The 14,813-nt window shown below is 38.3% G+C and overlaps 1 protein-coding gene across 1 annotated transcript; it reads right to left on the bottom strand.

Annotated features, from left to right (window-relative positions):
- Window positions 1–821: 821 nt before the first annotated feature.
- Window positions 822–5,841, bottom strand: LOC134794413 (toll-like receptor 6). The gene has a single exon (XM_063766224.1). The coding sequence runs from the start codon at window positions 5,606–5,608 to the stop codon at window positions 1,592–1,594; it is 4,017 nt and encodes a 1,338-aa protein (XP_063622294.1). The 5' UTR covers window positions 5,609–5,841; the 3' UTR covers window positions 822–1,591.
- Window positions 5,842–14,813: the final 8,972 nt, after the last annotated feature.

Raw genomic sequence — 14,813 nt, 5'->3', positions numbered from 1 at the left:
GCTATGTTACTTTGAAGCTCTTCACGTATACCCTTACATGTGGAAATCAACACATGTTAAGATAGTGTGATATGTCGCACTTCATTACGCATTTCTTATTAAATTGTGAATCAAACACTTGAAAGACGGAAATAGTTTAAAGGTATCTTGATCGTGAATCACCTGGCGGTTGTGCTCCAGTTTTGAGGTAACGATGAAGAGACATCGTACTCAAAAGTCAATTAAAATGTTGTTTATTCATCCGTCTTGGCCGGTAAGATGATTTATAGTTTCGCAGCGGGCTGCGGCCCGGCGCGAGCGCTGTCGCGCCCGCTTTTCAAATTAAAATCGTACAGGCCAGCATGCCTATTCACAAAACAGTTTCTTCGCATGGGCTCATATCTAGTTTACTTGGACCTCCAGATGCATAGCATCTATCTATAATATCAAGTAACTTGTAATGTCTACTTGCGCCGAAGAGGGCGGCGAGCTTCGTGAACAACCGGCCAGGGCGTGATCTTATCCAGCTTGATCACTTTAGATAAAAATAAATATTTATACATTTGTCTGTGGATGGGCGAACAAAGCGATTCGGTAAATTGATTAGCTATGCCGATGAGGTTTTTTGAGACTCTATTCAATCATCTCCGCTGATGCTAGATAAAGCTATGGACTTAAGAAACGTATATGTTTATTATTAGTTAATTCGGTACGTTATGTCGTCACGTCGTTATGAGAAATATGAGTTTCAAGAAACTATTTACGACTTCATAAACAAAAAGGAAACGACCGCTTATTGAAATATCTAAGCGAACGGGATGTTATCAATCAAATACGGAGAATTAGATAAAATATCGTTTTATTTATACTCTGCGATTGGAAGCGTAATAAATACGAAAATTTTCATAGTCTAGCTAAAAATTACATCACAAATTATGTACTTATTTCTATAAAAGTAGCTATTTACAATTGACTAGGGTACAGTTCAGTTCTTTAACAACTTCGGTTAAATTGTTTCATACATACCTACCGCCTACATACACTTCAGTCATAAACTTCTATATCTTTCCATAACATTCTATATACAATTATGTGTGAAACAATCCAACCACACACCTTAAATTATTTCATTCTTGTTATTTTACAACATTCTCGTCTCACTTTATTTCGTAGTCTTCCACATTATAAGTACCTAACATTATCACAAATATCGTTACAACCTGTTTCTTATATCAGGATTAAATTAATCAGGAACCTTAAAATACCAGTTACGATCGTTACATTACCAGTTACAAACATTATTCAATACAAAGACAGGAATGTTAGGCTCTACAACAAAAATGGTTTTTCGAAGTTGAGAGAATAAAGCTGACAGGTACAAATACATTTATAAATGCGACAAATTGGTACGATTAAATTTTCCCATCATTCTGTTACCTTCACTATTAAGCCATGAGAAACAATTTTATAATGTTCACTTAATAGCTTTAATGCAGCACCAACATTTGCTAACTAAAATGTATACAGCTTAGGTACTTTAATTAATCGTCGGTTATTTTAAATATGATACAAGCTATATTTACAAATTTACACGATTCCTATTTATAAATAGTTAAACAAAGTAAGTCTTTCGCATGTTGTTAGGCCTAGTGTTAGACATGGGTATTTGTTGCACGGGCCTCAAGGGCCGTTCTTCACACTGATGGTTGTCGATGGAGACGTAGCTGTGGTGGTGTGGTAGACCGTCAGGACGGCCGTCACTGCTGGCCACGGAGCACGTCTCGTCCTCCGTGCTGCGAGCGGACACCTCCGCGCTCGCACTGGTAGAGTGCATGGGGCTCGACATCATCAGCACCGGCGGCGCCATCCCATACTTGTACCAGGGATCCTGAGACGTAGGCGGCGCTGTGTACCTCAGGTTCCCGTGCCGCCCGAACCCTTCCCGGTTCCCCGTTTTCATATTATTAGCGTTATGAAGCGTCCGATTCGGCAAAGTCACGTCCACATCCGGTAACCGAAAATTTAGCTTTTCCCAACAATTTCTTTCCCCCCACACGATCACTGTACACGTTTTGAGCAACACTTTTAGGTCCGGATCTATGTTTATGGCACTCAAGTCCGTTGTCACTAGGAATATAATTTTTTGACGCCGATGTCTAATGTTCACTGAGTTTATAGCACTTTGTACGGCCGCTCTCGACTCGGCCGCATACCACTCCTGCTGTAAAAAGTTTATCGATAACACTATTATTAGTCTCTTAGAACTTTCCGATGCACTCACTAAACTATCGCCGGAGCGTCTTTCAATTAACTGCAAGTCTCTGTGCTGTAGACACAACGAGTGTCCGGAGTTTTCTAACTCGGAACTAACTGCGCGAGTCACGAAATCCTCGTCCCGCGGATTGTACACAAAGAAAGCGTCGAAGCGCTTGTTTTTGTTGTCGTTCATGTCTTTGGGCGTGGAACTGAACACTCGCACGCCGTATCTCGAGTGCATCCATAACTTAAAGTCCTCTCTGAACATGAAGAGTAGAGCGCACATTAGTAAAAGAATAATTGCTATTATGAGTACCACCGCGATATATGGAATGTAATTTTCTACACCGTCATTCGACTCAATGAATAATCGCTTTAGGGTTTCGGTCTCTGTTTCTTCGGTAGCGGTTTCTGATACGCATTCCTTCGCTACGGTCGCTATAGTTTTGTTCATAGGCTGGCCGTGAGCGAAGTAGCACATCATGGTTTCGGTGTCTTTTGACTTTTTTATAAGCCATTGATTAAGTTGAGCGACGTCTTTGCAATCGCAGAGCCAATTGTTCCCGTCGACAGAGACGCGAGTGCGCGGGTTGTTCTCGGTAATGACTCGCCACGGCATGTAATCAACGTACCCGTTATTGTCAAGGTTCAGAAGCTCCAACGACGGTAGGTAATTAAACGTATCATTCTCTATGACTTTAATTTTGTTATCGCTCAAGTAAAGCTCGTTCAAATTCTGTAGCCGCGTAAACTGAGTGTTCCTCAAAACCTCCAAGTTGTTGTTTTCCAAGTGGAGCACTCTTAAAGACTCGATCCCGTTAAATGTTCTATTTTGTATTGTGTTAACGTTGCTGTTATTGAGATACAAAACTTGGAGCCGTTTTTTACCAATGAAAACGTGATTGCCTAATTCCTTTAGATCGTTTCCATCCAAGTATATTTCGGTCGCGTCCATCGGTATTCGGTCCGGCACGTGATCGTAGTCGGCGGCCGAACAATCGACCACGTTGGAGTTCCAAGTGAGATCATGATAACACGAGCACCTATCTGGACAAGTCATCTTGCAATCACAGGCGTCAAAGTCACAACAATGGCACAAAGTGAAACAGTGTGAATCATACTCGCACAGAAACTCTGAAGATTTGACCTCGAGTAGAAGCACGTCCAATTTTGCTCGTGAATGAGTTAAAGAGCACCTTACACTTTCTAAATCCATTACTCGCGGGCGCTGCCGTAGGTCACTTAATTGGTTAATTCTCTGCAACCACTCCATTGTGCAGTCGCACACAAATGGGTTCTCGCTGATATAGAACTCGGGTAAATCTTTCTCCTCGGGAACAGCTGATATAGCAAAAGCACCGACTTCGAGTGTTTTTATCTTATTTGAATAAATCATGACTTTGTTGAGGTTGTACTTTTGCAGGAAAGTGCCGGGGTTTATTTTTTCGATATGATTATTATTCAAAACGACCGTCTCAATACTGCTCGGGAATGAGAATTCGTCGATGCTTCTTATTTTATTGTGACTGACGTCGAGCATCTTCACGTTACAAGACTCCTTCACGCCGTAAGTGTCCTCCAGTTTCTCTATTTTATTCTCATGCATGTCGAGCCACTCGAGGTTTGATGGAATGTGACTATAGTCGAACCAAAGCAACTCATTATTTGATACGTTAAGCCAAACAAGGGGCTGAGTGTTTGTAAATATCCCTTTTAAATCCACTAATTTGTTTCCATCTAATCCGATAGCTTTCAATTGTTGGTTCGACGCAAAAGCTCCGTCGTCAATCTGATCAATGTTGTTTGAGGCCAAGTTCAATATTTGCAGAGACGGCAAAGCGACAAAAGTGTCCTTTGATATTTTCTCGATTTTATTACCCACAAGTCGTAAGCCGTATAAATCGTCTAAGCCCTCAAATTGCGTGGTAGTAACTTTAGTAATTCTATTCATGCCTAAGTCCAGAGATGTCAAGAATCTCAACGTCTTTATGGCTTCCGGTACTTCGGATAACTGGTTTCCACTGAGGCCTAAATCGTGGAGCTTCGTTATGTTTTCGAACGAGCGTAGGTCCACTTTTGTTATTCGGTTCCCGTCCAGGAATAATTGATTCAGTACATACAGGTTCGAAAAATGGCTGCTGTCCACTTCGATAATGTTGTTATGAGCCAACGATAGCGAGTGAAGATTTTTCAAATTAGAAAACGCACCATCTGCGATTCGCGCAATATTGTTATACTCCAAACTTAGAAACTGTAAATTATTCAAATCTTGGAATAGCAGCGCATCAATTTTAGTGATTCTGTTATGGGATAAGTTCAAAACTATAAGGCGAACTAATCCTGAGAAAGTGTCTCTGTTTACCCACTCGCTAGTCAACTCGTTCACGGACAAATCCAATATCTGCAGTTGATCTAATCCCTCCAGGAGTCCAGGTGCGAGCACACTCAGTGAGTTATTATTCAAATATATCTGTTTAATGTCTCTTGAGGACTGGAACATTTCAGGCGGTAATCCAGTCAAGGCGTTTGTAGATAAATTCAATATTTGCAAATCACTGAGACCGACGAAAGCGCGATCAGCAACGTTAGATATTCTATTGTTTTGTAAAAACAACTTTTGAAGAGCGCGCAGGCTCGATAAGCCGTTATCTGGCAGCGCGCTAATTTCGTTGTGCGACATTTCCAGCGTTTCCAATACAGTATTGCACGACTTCCCGGGGGCGGTGGGACCGTTACCCCAGTCCGAAAATCCCAAGTTAGAGATGTCTTGCAACCTGTTCTGTGTCACATTTAACTCTTTCAAGTTGTACAGCGGGCAGAATATCTCCGACGGCAACACCCAAATGTTATTATCACCCAAGTCCAACGATCTTAGATCGGTCAACCCACGAAACGTGTCCCGATGGAATTCCATAGACATCGCAGACCAATCCGTGTTATGAGTCCGTATGCTCAACGCACGTAAACCACTTAGCGGCGAAAGCACTGCCGAAGGAACGTAACGTATCTTACAGGATTCTATTCTCAGTTCTTTCAAATTATGAAACCGGGAGAGGAGTTCGGTTCCTTCCTCTTTTCTTCTGCCGACGTCGAGCGAGCTTTCGAAGAAGAGCGTATCGGTGCAGTGGAGGTCGAGCGCGGTGATGCGCTGCGCCTGCGAGGCGCTGAGGCCGGCCAGCAGGTCGGTGGCGCCGGCGGCCGTGCGCAGCGAGCAGGCCAGCTGTACGCGCGTGGGCTCGCCGGGCCCGCCGGACACGCGCTGCCACTCGCACTCCTGCGGCGCCTCCGCCACCCGGCTGGTCAGCGAGGCCCCGCCGGCTCCCAGCCACGTCCAACTCCAGACGGCCACCGCCAATAATCCCATTGACAACATTTTTAACACTTTTCAACTGTCACTCAATTCAAATCGTCACTTGGTTTGTTGACGCGCACATTTTCCGACTTCACGAGTTTCCCGTCAAACTTGTTACGAAGTACACATAACGGGCCGTGCGGAGAAGCGTGGCGACCGCTCCCGACGGCGAGTGGGAATCGACTGAGTGACGGCGTGCGGTGAGTTGAGCGACCGGCCGGCTCCCCGCTCGCTCGCTCCTCCCCCGACAGAGAGGTCCGATGCGCGCCTCTCGTTTTTCTTAAAAGTTCACAACGGCAACAAGTTGCTGGCCGCAAGATTGGCATGAACAGAAGCGAGCTTCGCAAGCTTTTATAAACATGGCGGTACTTTGTTTGTATTTCTTTAATCAAAATTTCAATAGAGTCGCCACTGAAAAGTGAGGACAATAGGTTGTTTTCTTATGTCGTGATTAGCTGGATGTGCTTCTCCTTTTTATACAACTGGTTTGACTAGTTTTAGTACAAATAGAGCAACATCAAATAAATGCAGTAGGCAATTAATCACTAACTTTTGGTTCATTATTTACATAGGTAAAATAGTGGTAAAGGTACATTTTACATTAGATACGGTAGGGTGGTTGGGATTCTCATGGATTTTTATGTAAATTAATAATATGTACCTATAAATTGGTAAGTATACTTATTCTGTTGAACTTACTCTTGTACCTGAGACATCTTTTTTTAATTTACGTGTTTTATGACAGGTATAAGAACGATATATTACCTTTATTGTTAATAAGTTAATAACGCAATATAAGTAAAAAAATAAGAAAGAAAAACTTGTAAATAAAAAAACTGTCCTAGGTCTCTGTTGCTAAATAGGTAGGGTACCTACCGCACGAAAACTAGCGTAATGACCCCAGTAGGTATGTATTAAAAAGTTAAATATCGACTGATCTCTGCTGGAACTGTAGGGCTACCGCCAATACCGAAAATCGTCAATTGCGGGCATTTTTCTCTGTCACTCTAATTACGCCTTCATTGGAGTAAAAGAGTAAGATCCCCGCAATTTGCGAATTTCGGTTTTCGCGGTAGCCCCTCTGCATGTAGGTAACGACACCTAACTACCGCGTATTTATATAACATAAACAGACAGAAAGTGTGTTGTTCCAAAAATATTTCTAGATAGAGTTGATTCATATTCATACTCTTATCAGTGTTAGGTTAATATTGCACAGACGATGACACAACGCACGGAAGTGCATAATCCCTTGCGTGCGATCCTTGCCTAGCGCATGATTATTTTTTATCTGTGCTTTGTTCGCCTACCTGCCAGATAATAAGATAACCCTTATCTGTGGGACCTGACAAATTACTCACCGTATGACGTCATAGTTTAAATACCTTTGGGTACTTAACGTGTTGACGTTGGTACATGATGATAATGGTTACAACTTTGTTGGTAATGAAAGGAAAGGTACTAATGGATAGATAGCGAAATTCATTAATGACACGTTAGTAGGCAAAGCTTTTGTGTGAAAGGGTAATTTTTTTACATTGCAATAAAAGTGATGTCTGTCACAATACTTTCTTTTGTTATGAAATAATGTGTAAATGCTCGTTTGATTCAATACAACTTATCTTATCATGAACGATCAAGGGATGTCAAATGCCTAATGTTATAAAAAATGCGTTAATAGGTATTTCCTTATGATTCAAAGTTTTCCAATGCCCTCCAGTCAACGCTGCCCGATTCGAACTTTAAGATACGTCAATTAATAGATCTAGAAACGATATGGATTAGATGTGTCAGTGTCAAATGTGACGTTTCTTCAAACAAAATCTAATCCATATCGTTTTTAGATCTCTTAATTGAAGTATCTTAATTAATGTTCGAATCGGGCAGTTAGTCAGTTTTAAATTTGACAAATTGACAGAGTCAAAGCTTAATTATTTGGGACTGTGAGTAAGTTTTAGGTACCATACCTGAATAGATGTTTAAGTAATTAATGTAAAAATTCTTAGCACAATGTTTTACATTAAAATCTAAAATTACGGACTGGTACCTATAACAGTAGCATACTTAACTGAACATAACAGACCTTTTCTATTACCTACCTAGCATGTAACTATTTATCGTATGGCATTATACACCGTGTTTTTAAGTAGGTATTAACATGCAAATCATATCTAAAATTTAGCATTCCGTAAGTAGTCGATAGCATAGGTAGTTCTTGGAAATCATGGGTGGGAAAGCATGTAACTAAGGTTTACGTATGCTCAGTGTGTCTAGCCAAGGTGCCAATCGTTTGCGCTAAGCCTCTAATCGCAGAGAAACAGAAAGCGTTTTGCTGTCGTAGCTCAAACGATTGGCATCTTGGCTAGGGGTAAGTTTAACAACGATGGAATTGAACCGCACCCCATGTATGGATGGTCTGATGTGTCCAATCGTTAATCATTTATTGTCATGACACTTACAGTTATCGATATCGGTTTTATTATAAATATTTTGACTTCCTATAGTTTATAAAGAAAAGTTTCTAAGGATCTTCTTAGAAATTACTTCCCTTTGGGAATCGGGCTATATATAAAGAACGTAGGATTTTGGTTTTGTAATAACTAAAATGTTATTTAGAAGACTAACGAAAGAATCGTGACTTGTAAAAATAATGAAGTCGAAACTACATAAGAGTTAATAAGAGCTCCGTGAACAAAGTTTTGTACGGAGCTCTAAAAATTAAAACATTTAAATTAAATACTGTAAAATCAGGTAAGTTTAGTCGACAACTTACAACTATGGCCCAAATTCAGGTTCCAGTAAAATATGTATAGGTAAGTATTTTCCAAATTATATTGAGTATATAATATAGAAAGAGCATTAGTGTATCTAACCTCCAAAATAAATGTAACGAAATCAAAAAGGCTCGTTAATAATCAACGTTAAAAACTGGGCCATAGTTGTACTTAAGGACTATAGTTACCTGATTTTACGGTATAGGTATTACTACCTAATATCTACTTACATTCTGTGAATATCTATATAGCGATGCTCTTTCACGAATCTGACTATGTATACCTAAGTAGCTTCGCTTTTACCTAATTAGGTATCAAGCTATTTTTTATTCTTATAGACTCGAGTAAATAATATCATTAGCAACCTACAAAATAGGGGTTATAAATAACAAGTTATTTATTGTAATCAACACAAATAATTCTAAGAAACAAAGATTATTTTTCAAGATGTCACAGGTCGCAGCGTCCGAAGTAATTCTACTAATTACAAGTATAAGTGGGCACTAATAACCTTTGTTTTATCAAATTATCAATAATGTTTTGAATAAGATAACCTATTACTTTACATGTGTAATTAAAAATAATACCGCATTTAGTAATGACCTAATTAGGATACAGACGGCGTTTGCTTACTTAAAAATATGGGGTATAATATTTCACTAATGAATAGCAATATCAATTAGAGAAGTAGTGGTAATTTAATAAAACTAGGTAGGTATGAAAGTAATACATGTGCTGCTTACTATCAGTATTTAGGTAATAAAGTAAAATTTGGAATTTTAGTTATTGTATTACCTAATAGTTACTTTTTATTGCAGGTTAGTTATAACATAATAGTAGTTTTAGTTCTACCTACTACCTATTCAATTTATTTTGTTTATGTTTATTATAATTATGCAAAAAAAATTACCACACTCGTGTCGGCTACACAAACAATATCACATTGCTTTATGACAATATAAATAAATATGATGGGACAATCTTATACTAATCGACCTAGCCCCACAGTTAAGTTCAACGCTTGTGTTGTTGTGGGGTTTAATATGTCCCATGAAATCTCTAGTTATACATTCATATCACGTATATAAGATCTAAGATGATCTCGTTAAACCATAGAACCAACACATCCGGCTTATCAGCAGAGCTTCCCGCAAATAATTCCAGTTCAAAGTGCATTTTTAAAATCTGATATAAATCAATCACTAAGTGCACGCTTATCAAAAAGGGCGGGGAACATGAAAGCCTTTTATTGGCTTTCTCGCAAAAATTGCCAAGCTCTTTTTAGGGAAAGGAGACGCATGTCTATCGGTTTTAAAAGCATATGTGACCTTTTTCTTTTGGTACGTAATGTGCTCTTTGGAAATGCCGCCACTCTCTGCAATGCATTCTTGTTTGAATATTTTATTTGTCATACAGTTTAGGTATGTATGTACATATTTTATTAGTGAATGCTGGCAAGGTCTCTACTGATATTTTCGTTATTCCTCTTCTAAAGTTTCAGGTCTACTAACTGCAAGTATAGGCACTTACTAGGTATTTATCGAAAAATAGAGCCTTATGTTGGTTATTTTTAATTAGAACCTATCGATATATATGTACGTACCTACAATTTGGCAAATAGTTTTTCTTTAAGCTATAACAATTCTAATTAATTTCCTTCATCTTAGACTAATAAGATCGTGATTGAAAATACTTATAAGAATTCATTGTTTTAGTCTCAAAAATTAAATTGGATTATCCCATATACACAACAATAAAAGTGCATATATATACATATAACACTGTTTTTAAATTGATACTTAATGTAAAGTGTTTGCTTTAAGTTTTTTCCGATTGGTATGTTTATATACATTGGGGCTGTCCACAAATTACGTCATCGATTTTTGTCGATTTTTGACCCCCCCCCCCCCCCCCTAAAATCATCCAAAAATCATGCTTCGAATGACCCCGTTTCCTCCTACGTCATGCTACCATCATCCGATGTCCAGACCCCCCCCCCCTAATTTGAAATGACGTAATTTATGAATAGCCCCATTTACGAAAGTTCTAGAGTTAGAACACGAAAAGCCTGCAACGATTTTGATAGCACACGCAGTGCAAGTCTATGATCTTTTATAAAAGGTCATTATTGGTGCAAGTATTATTTATACGTCATAATTTCATAGAAGTATGACGTTTAATAACACTGTTTGCACTGCGTGCGCTATCAAAATCGTTGCAGACTTTTCTTGGTCTAATTCTATCAACTAAGAGTGAGATAGAGCTGTGTTGTAATAAAATACAGTTCCTAAGTAAGAAACCTAGTTACTTCTTCATTTGAATTCACAGTACTATTATTTAATACTTATCCATTCTCCCCGTCCATAAATTATCTTCCAAACTTACACACATTCCCGCAGTCATTGTACAAAACACTAAAAAGGACGTAAATCTCGTATGTGGCATTATGTGCCACTCCAGGGTGTTATTTACCGATTGCAAACGAGTCGTGCACTAAAGTCAACCAGTGTAAGTCCTCTGTAAGTGTAAGTGTAAGCTTTGTAATTTTAACCTCTCCAGGGGGCCTAGCCAAGGTGACAATCGTTGATAGAAAACGCCAATCGAAAATAATGTATGGATTTAGTCACGTGACTTGTAACATCTGTCATTCCGATACATTTGTACTTTTCGTTTGGCTTTTGTCGATGTAGGTATACCAGTGTTATATTGGCTAGGTCCTAGACTAGGTCCCCAGTACCCAGACTCTATCTATTCATATATATAATATATATTATTATACCTGACATCATTTTTTGGTAATACCGCCAGTCACTGATTGAGCGGGCCCATACAGTGGGCGCACAAGTCTGCTGATTTGCAGTGATAAAAATAAAAATACAATAGGTAAAAGAAGAATGTAATTAAATAAACCTTTAGGTATAAGGGTCAAACAGATCACTGTGTTATGTCTTTCCTGTAGACATACACAAGAGTTAAGGGCTATAAAGGTTAATTTTCTTATTTAACCCTTATCCACGTGAAAAGGTCCTCCTTTTATTTAGAGAACTATGATAAAATCATTACTTACATGCCCACAAGCTGTTAACTATTGCCCACAGGAGAGAAAACTAGCGTGTTCGCGCGAACTGTACATTTTTCTCTCCTGTGGAGGACCTTTTCACGTGGATAAGGGTTAAATAAGAAAATTAACCTTTATAGCCCTTAACTCTTGTGTATGTCTACAGGAAAGACATAACACAGTGATCTGTTTGACCCATAATTAAGAATACTAACTTAGAGAATAAGGTGTTAATATCGTGTTTCTAACCATCTGATAATATGTCGTATGATGAAATTAAAAGACTGGCACAAGGAAGAAATGATTGGCGATTACTCCACCGACAAGAGCAAAAGCTCTTAAGTTATGATGATGATGATGATTAACCATGTGATAATGATAAGTACTAATCGTGTTATTCGAAATAAAAGATTAATGAATGTATAATTGTTACAGATGTCAAGTCGCAGCTACACTAGCTTTCCTCAAAGCTAAACTCAGCCGCGCTCAACAAGTAATAGCAACAGTCCAGTATACCATCAAACGCATTGCCAACACAGCCAAGTAACGCCCGCGCGCTCAGGAAGTTGTAAATCACAATACCACTGCCTCGTCAACCGATTCTTACTACCACCACTCTTCTTTGACCTCCCCTGCCCTTTTCAATTCTAACAAATAATACTAGAAACATCAAATAGCTTAGCACAATCAGAGTTCTAGTAAAAGTGGCGCTAACTTCAGTGGTAGATGTTAAATCTACGTTTTACTGCTGAAGCTTTCTTGGTGTCGGATGAAAATATTTTTCTGTCTCCTCGCTTGTCACGTTTGTGTCGAAATTAATCACTTAGTCACCTACTACAAAAGAGATCTAAATAAATGTTATCTTATGCGAGATAAAAGGACTACCGATTTGAGATATCTTTCATTCTTGACGGAGACTAAACAAAAGTAGTGTTTCTCACATGATTGTTATCTTTGGATGTCGTCGGTTTGTCAAGGGAGATTGATAATTTGGACATGTTCCAAACAGTCTTTATTTTACCTCTGATCATGAAGAAAATGCGTAATCGTGTACACGCAAAAAGCAAGATGATTTACTCTTACATATATCTGTTTATCTTTTGTTTAATGGAGGTACACATTTTTAATTATGTTTATTTCAGAATATTATCGCAGCATATAACTGTAACCTCAACATATCCAAAAATATAAATATTGTGATATTCCCAATTGTTACGCTATTCAAACCTACTTATTCTAAGCTCTACCAAGTACATATTTCAGAAATATTTCTTGTAACATTAGAATTATGTGCAGAAAGTGCTGTTAGTAGGTAGGGAGGTATTATTGGATAATCACGTAAGTAACATTAGTACCGTAAAATGGGGTGAGTAGGGTTCGCGGGGAGAGTTGGGTTATGAATGGGGAGAGAAGGGATGAAAGGGGGGTGAAATGGTATTTTAAGGCTACTACTACAAAAATAATGTATTCCAATTTAAAATGGAGCTATAGTAATACTAATAATAAAAAAAAATCGATCCAACAATCTTCCAAAATCACCTTTGTATGAAAACCCACCTCACCCCAATTACGAGGGACTACGGGGTGAGGTGGGATTTCCTGTTTATCGTCAAAGTTATGAAATGGAACTACCCAAAATAAAATAAAAACTAAAATACAAACGTCCGGAACACTTATTATATACACCATTCAGTTTGCATATGTAAAAATAAAATGTTATCGAGGTTTGAATGTCAGTATTGCGCCTACTCACCCCATTTTACGGTACGCCATTAAAACCAGAAACATGACGCTTAATCGCAACTCCGCGAATGAAACCGACATGACATGTGATTCTGATCACCATTACTAACCACATTACCAAATGACTCGATCCCCGCCAAATGTTCAACCACCATTATCGACAGATAAATAGACCCTATTGTGTTTCGAAAAAAACATATATCGAATCGATCTTCCTAGCTGTCTGCCCGCTTTGTCACACACCCGGGCTTTACCGCGCATCCCTTAGGACCCATACATATTTTGTCGCCGTAAATGTCAAAATATTTTGTATCAGTTGTGCTAATGGCCACACTTTGTAAGGTTGGCATTAACTCATAATTGTGGCTTTATACGGGGATATTGTGGCCAAATGTGCATCATTTAGCAATGTTTTTCATCGCAGCTATAGTAAAGGTAGGTTTTATTTCAGAACATGTTACAGATGTAAAATAGAAATTTATAAAATACCTAACTTTGACACCTCACGACTGGTATTATCATAAGAATTGTGCATTTCTATGTTGAAAGATAAAAACTACCGATTGCACTGAAAACTACTTTCTTTAGATAGGTTTTTTACCTACTACCTAAGTAGGTATATATTTGTTTGTATTGCAAGGACAACAATTTTGGTACTTTATGCACTGTAACTTACACACCTGTATCAAAGATTCATTATTGTACATAGTATTCTTATCTGAAAAACATTATAAGTACAATTTCAACAATATTATAGACAAATTTATTTTCAATTGAAAATAAGAATCTCCTTTATTGAATTCTGTTTAAAATCATTAAAACTCTCCTAACATGATTACTTAGACCATTTCCAAACGTGATTAGCGAAATCATTTTAATTTTTCAATTAGCAGACACAATCGTTCAGATTGAATTAGATGTTTGTGATGAAAAAACCCAGAACAAGTTCGCGGGACAAGAAAAAATTAAGAGAATTCGGGACCGATCCTTGGATACTTGACGAAATCCGGCGAATGAATGTAATGCCATTATGATTAGCATTATTCGGAGGGGCCGCGGATTCCGGTTTACCGGATAAAGAGAATTTTGCCAACACAAAGACCACTTTTTCAATGACGCTTTTTAATTTGCCCCAAACATCTGGGCCTCGGCGCTCTTAATCGTATTTGTTACGCCACATGTTATTAATACTTCAATGATTTGTTTAAATATTTTGGTGATATCAAAAGACGCTTTATCTAGCTAGAGATTTTAGATTTATGTTAGGGATTTTAATACGTAATTGTGACCAGATGAGTAAACAGTCAGCTGAAACTTTTATTTATGATCACATTTGGAGTTTGGAGGTCTTGTTAATCCGGTCGGGTACGGGTCTGCTGCACTAAATACGAATATTTATGCTTTAACGTTGACATTAATCACAAAAGAGTTCGTGATTTATACCACAACACCGACGAATAGTCGTTTAGTCTACTCTACGTGGACGCTCCCGTTTCACTTAACAAAAAGAAACAATAGTTGCACTGTTTTTATTTTTAAATTTTAAGTGGATTTCAGACACGTGAGCAGTATAATGCCGATTGTGTAGAACAAGGCACGAATACTATATAAATATGTTGCATGCTTTGAAAGCTTGCAAAGTTGCCCATAT

Source organism: Cydia splendana, chromosome 10, assembly GCF_910591565.1.
Source record: "Cydia splendana chromosome 10, ilCydSple1.2, whole genome shotgun sequence".
Taxonomy (NCBI): Eukaryota; Metazoa; Arthropoda; class Insecta; order Lepidoptera; family Tortricidae; genus Cydia; species Cydia splendana.
The sequence above is the reverse complement of the archived record's forward strand: the minus strand, read 5'-3'. Positions and strand labels throughout refer to the sequence as shown.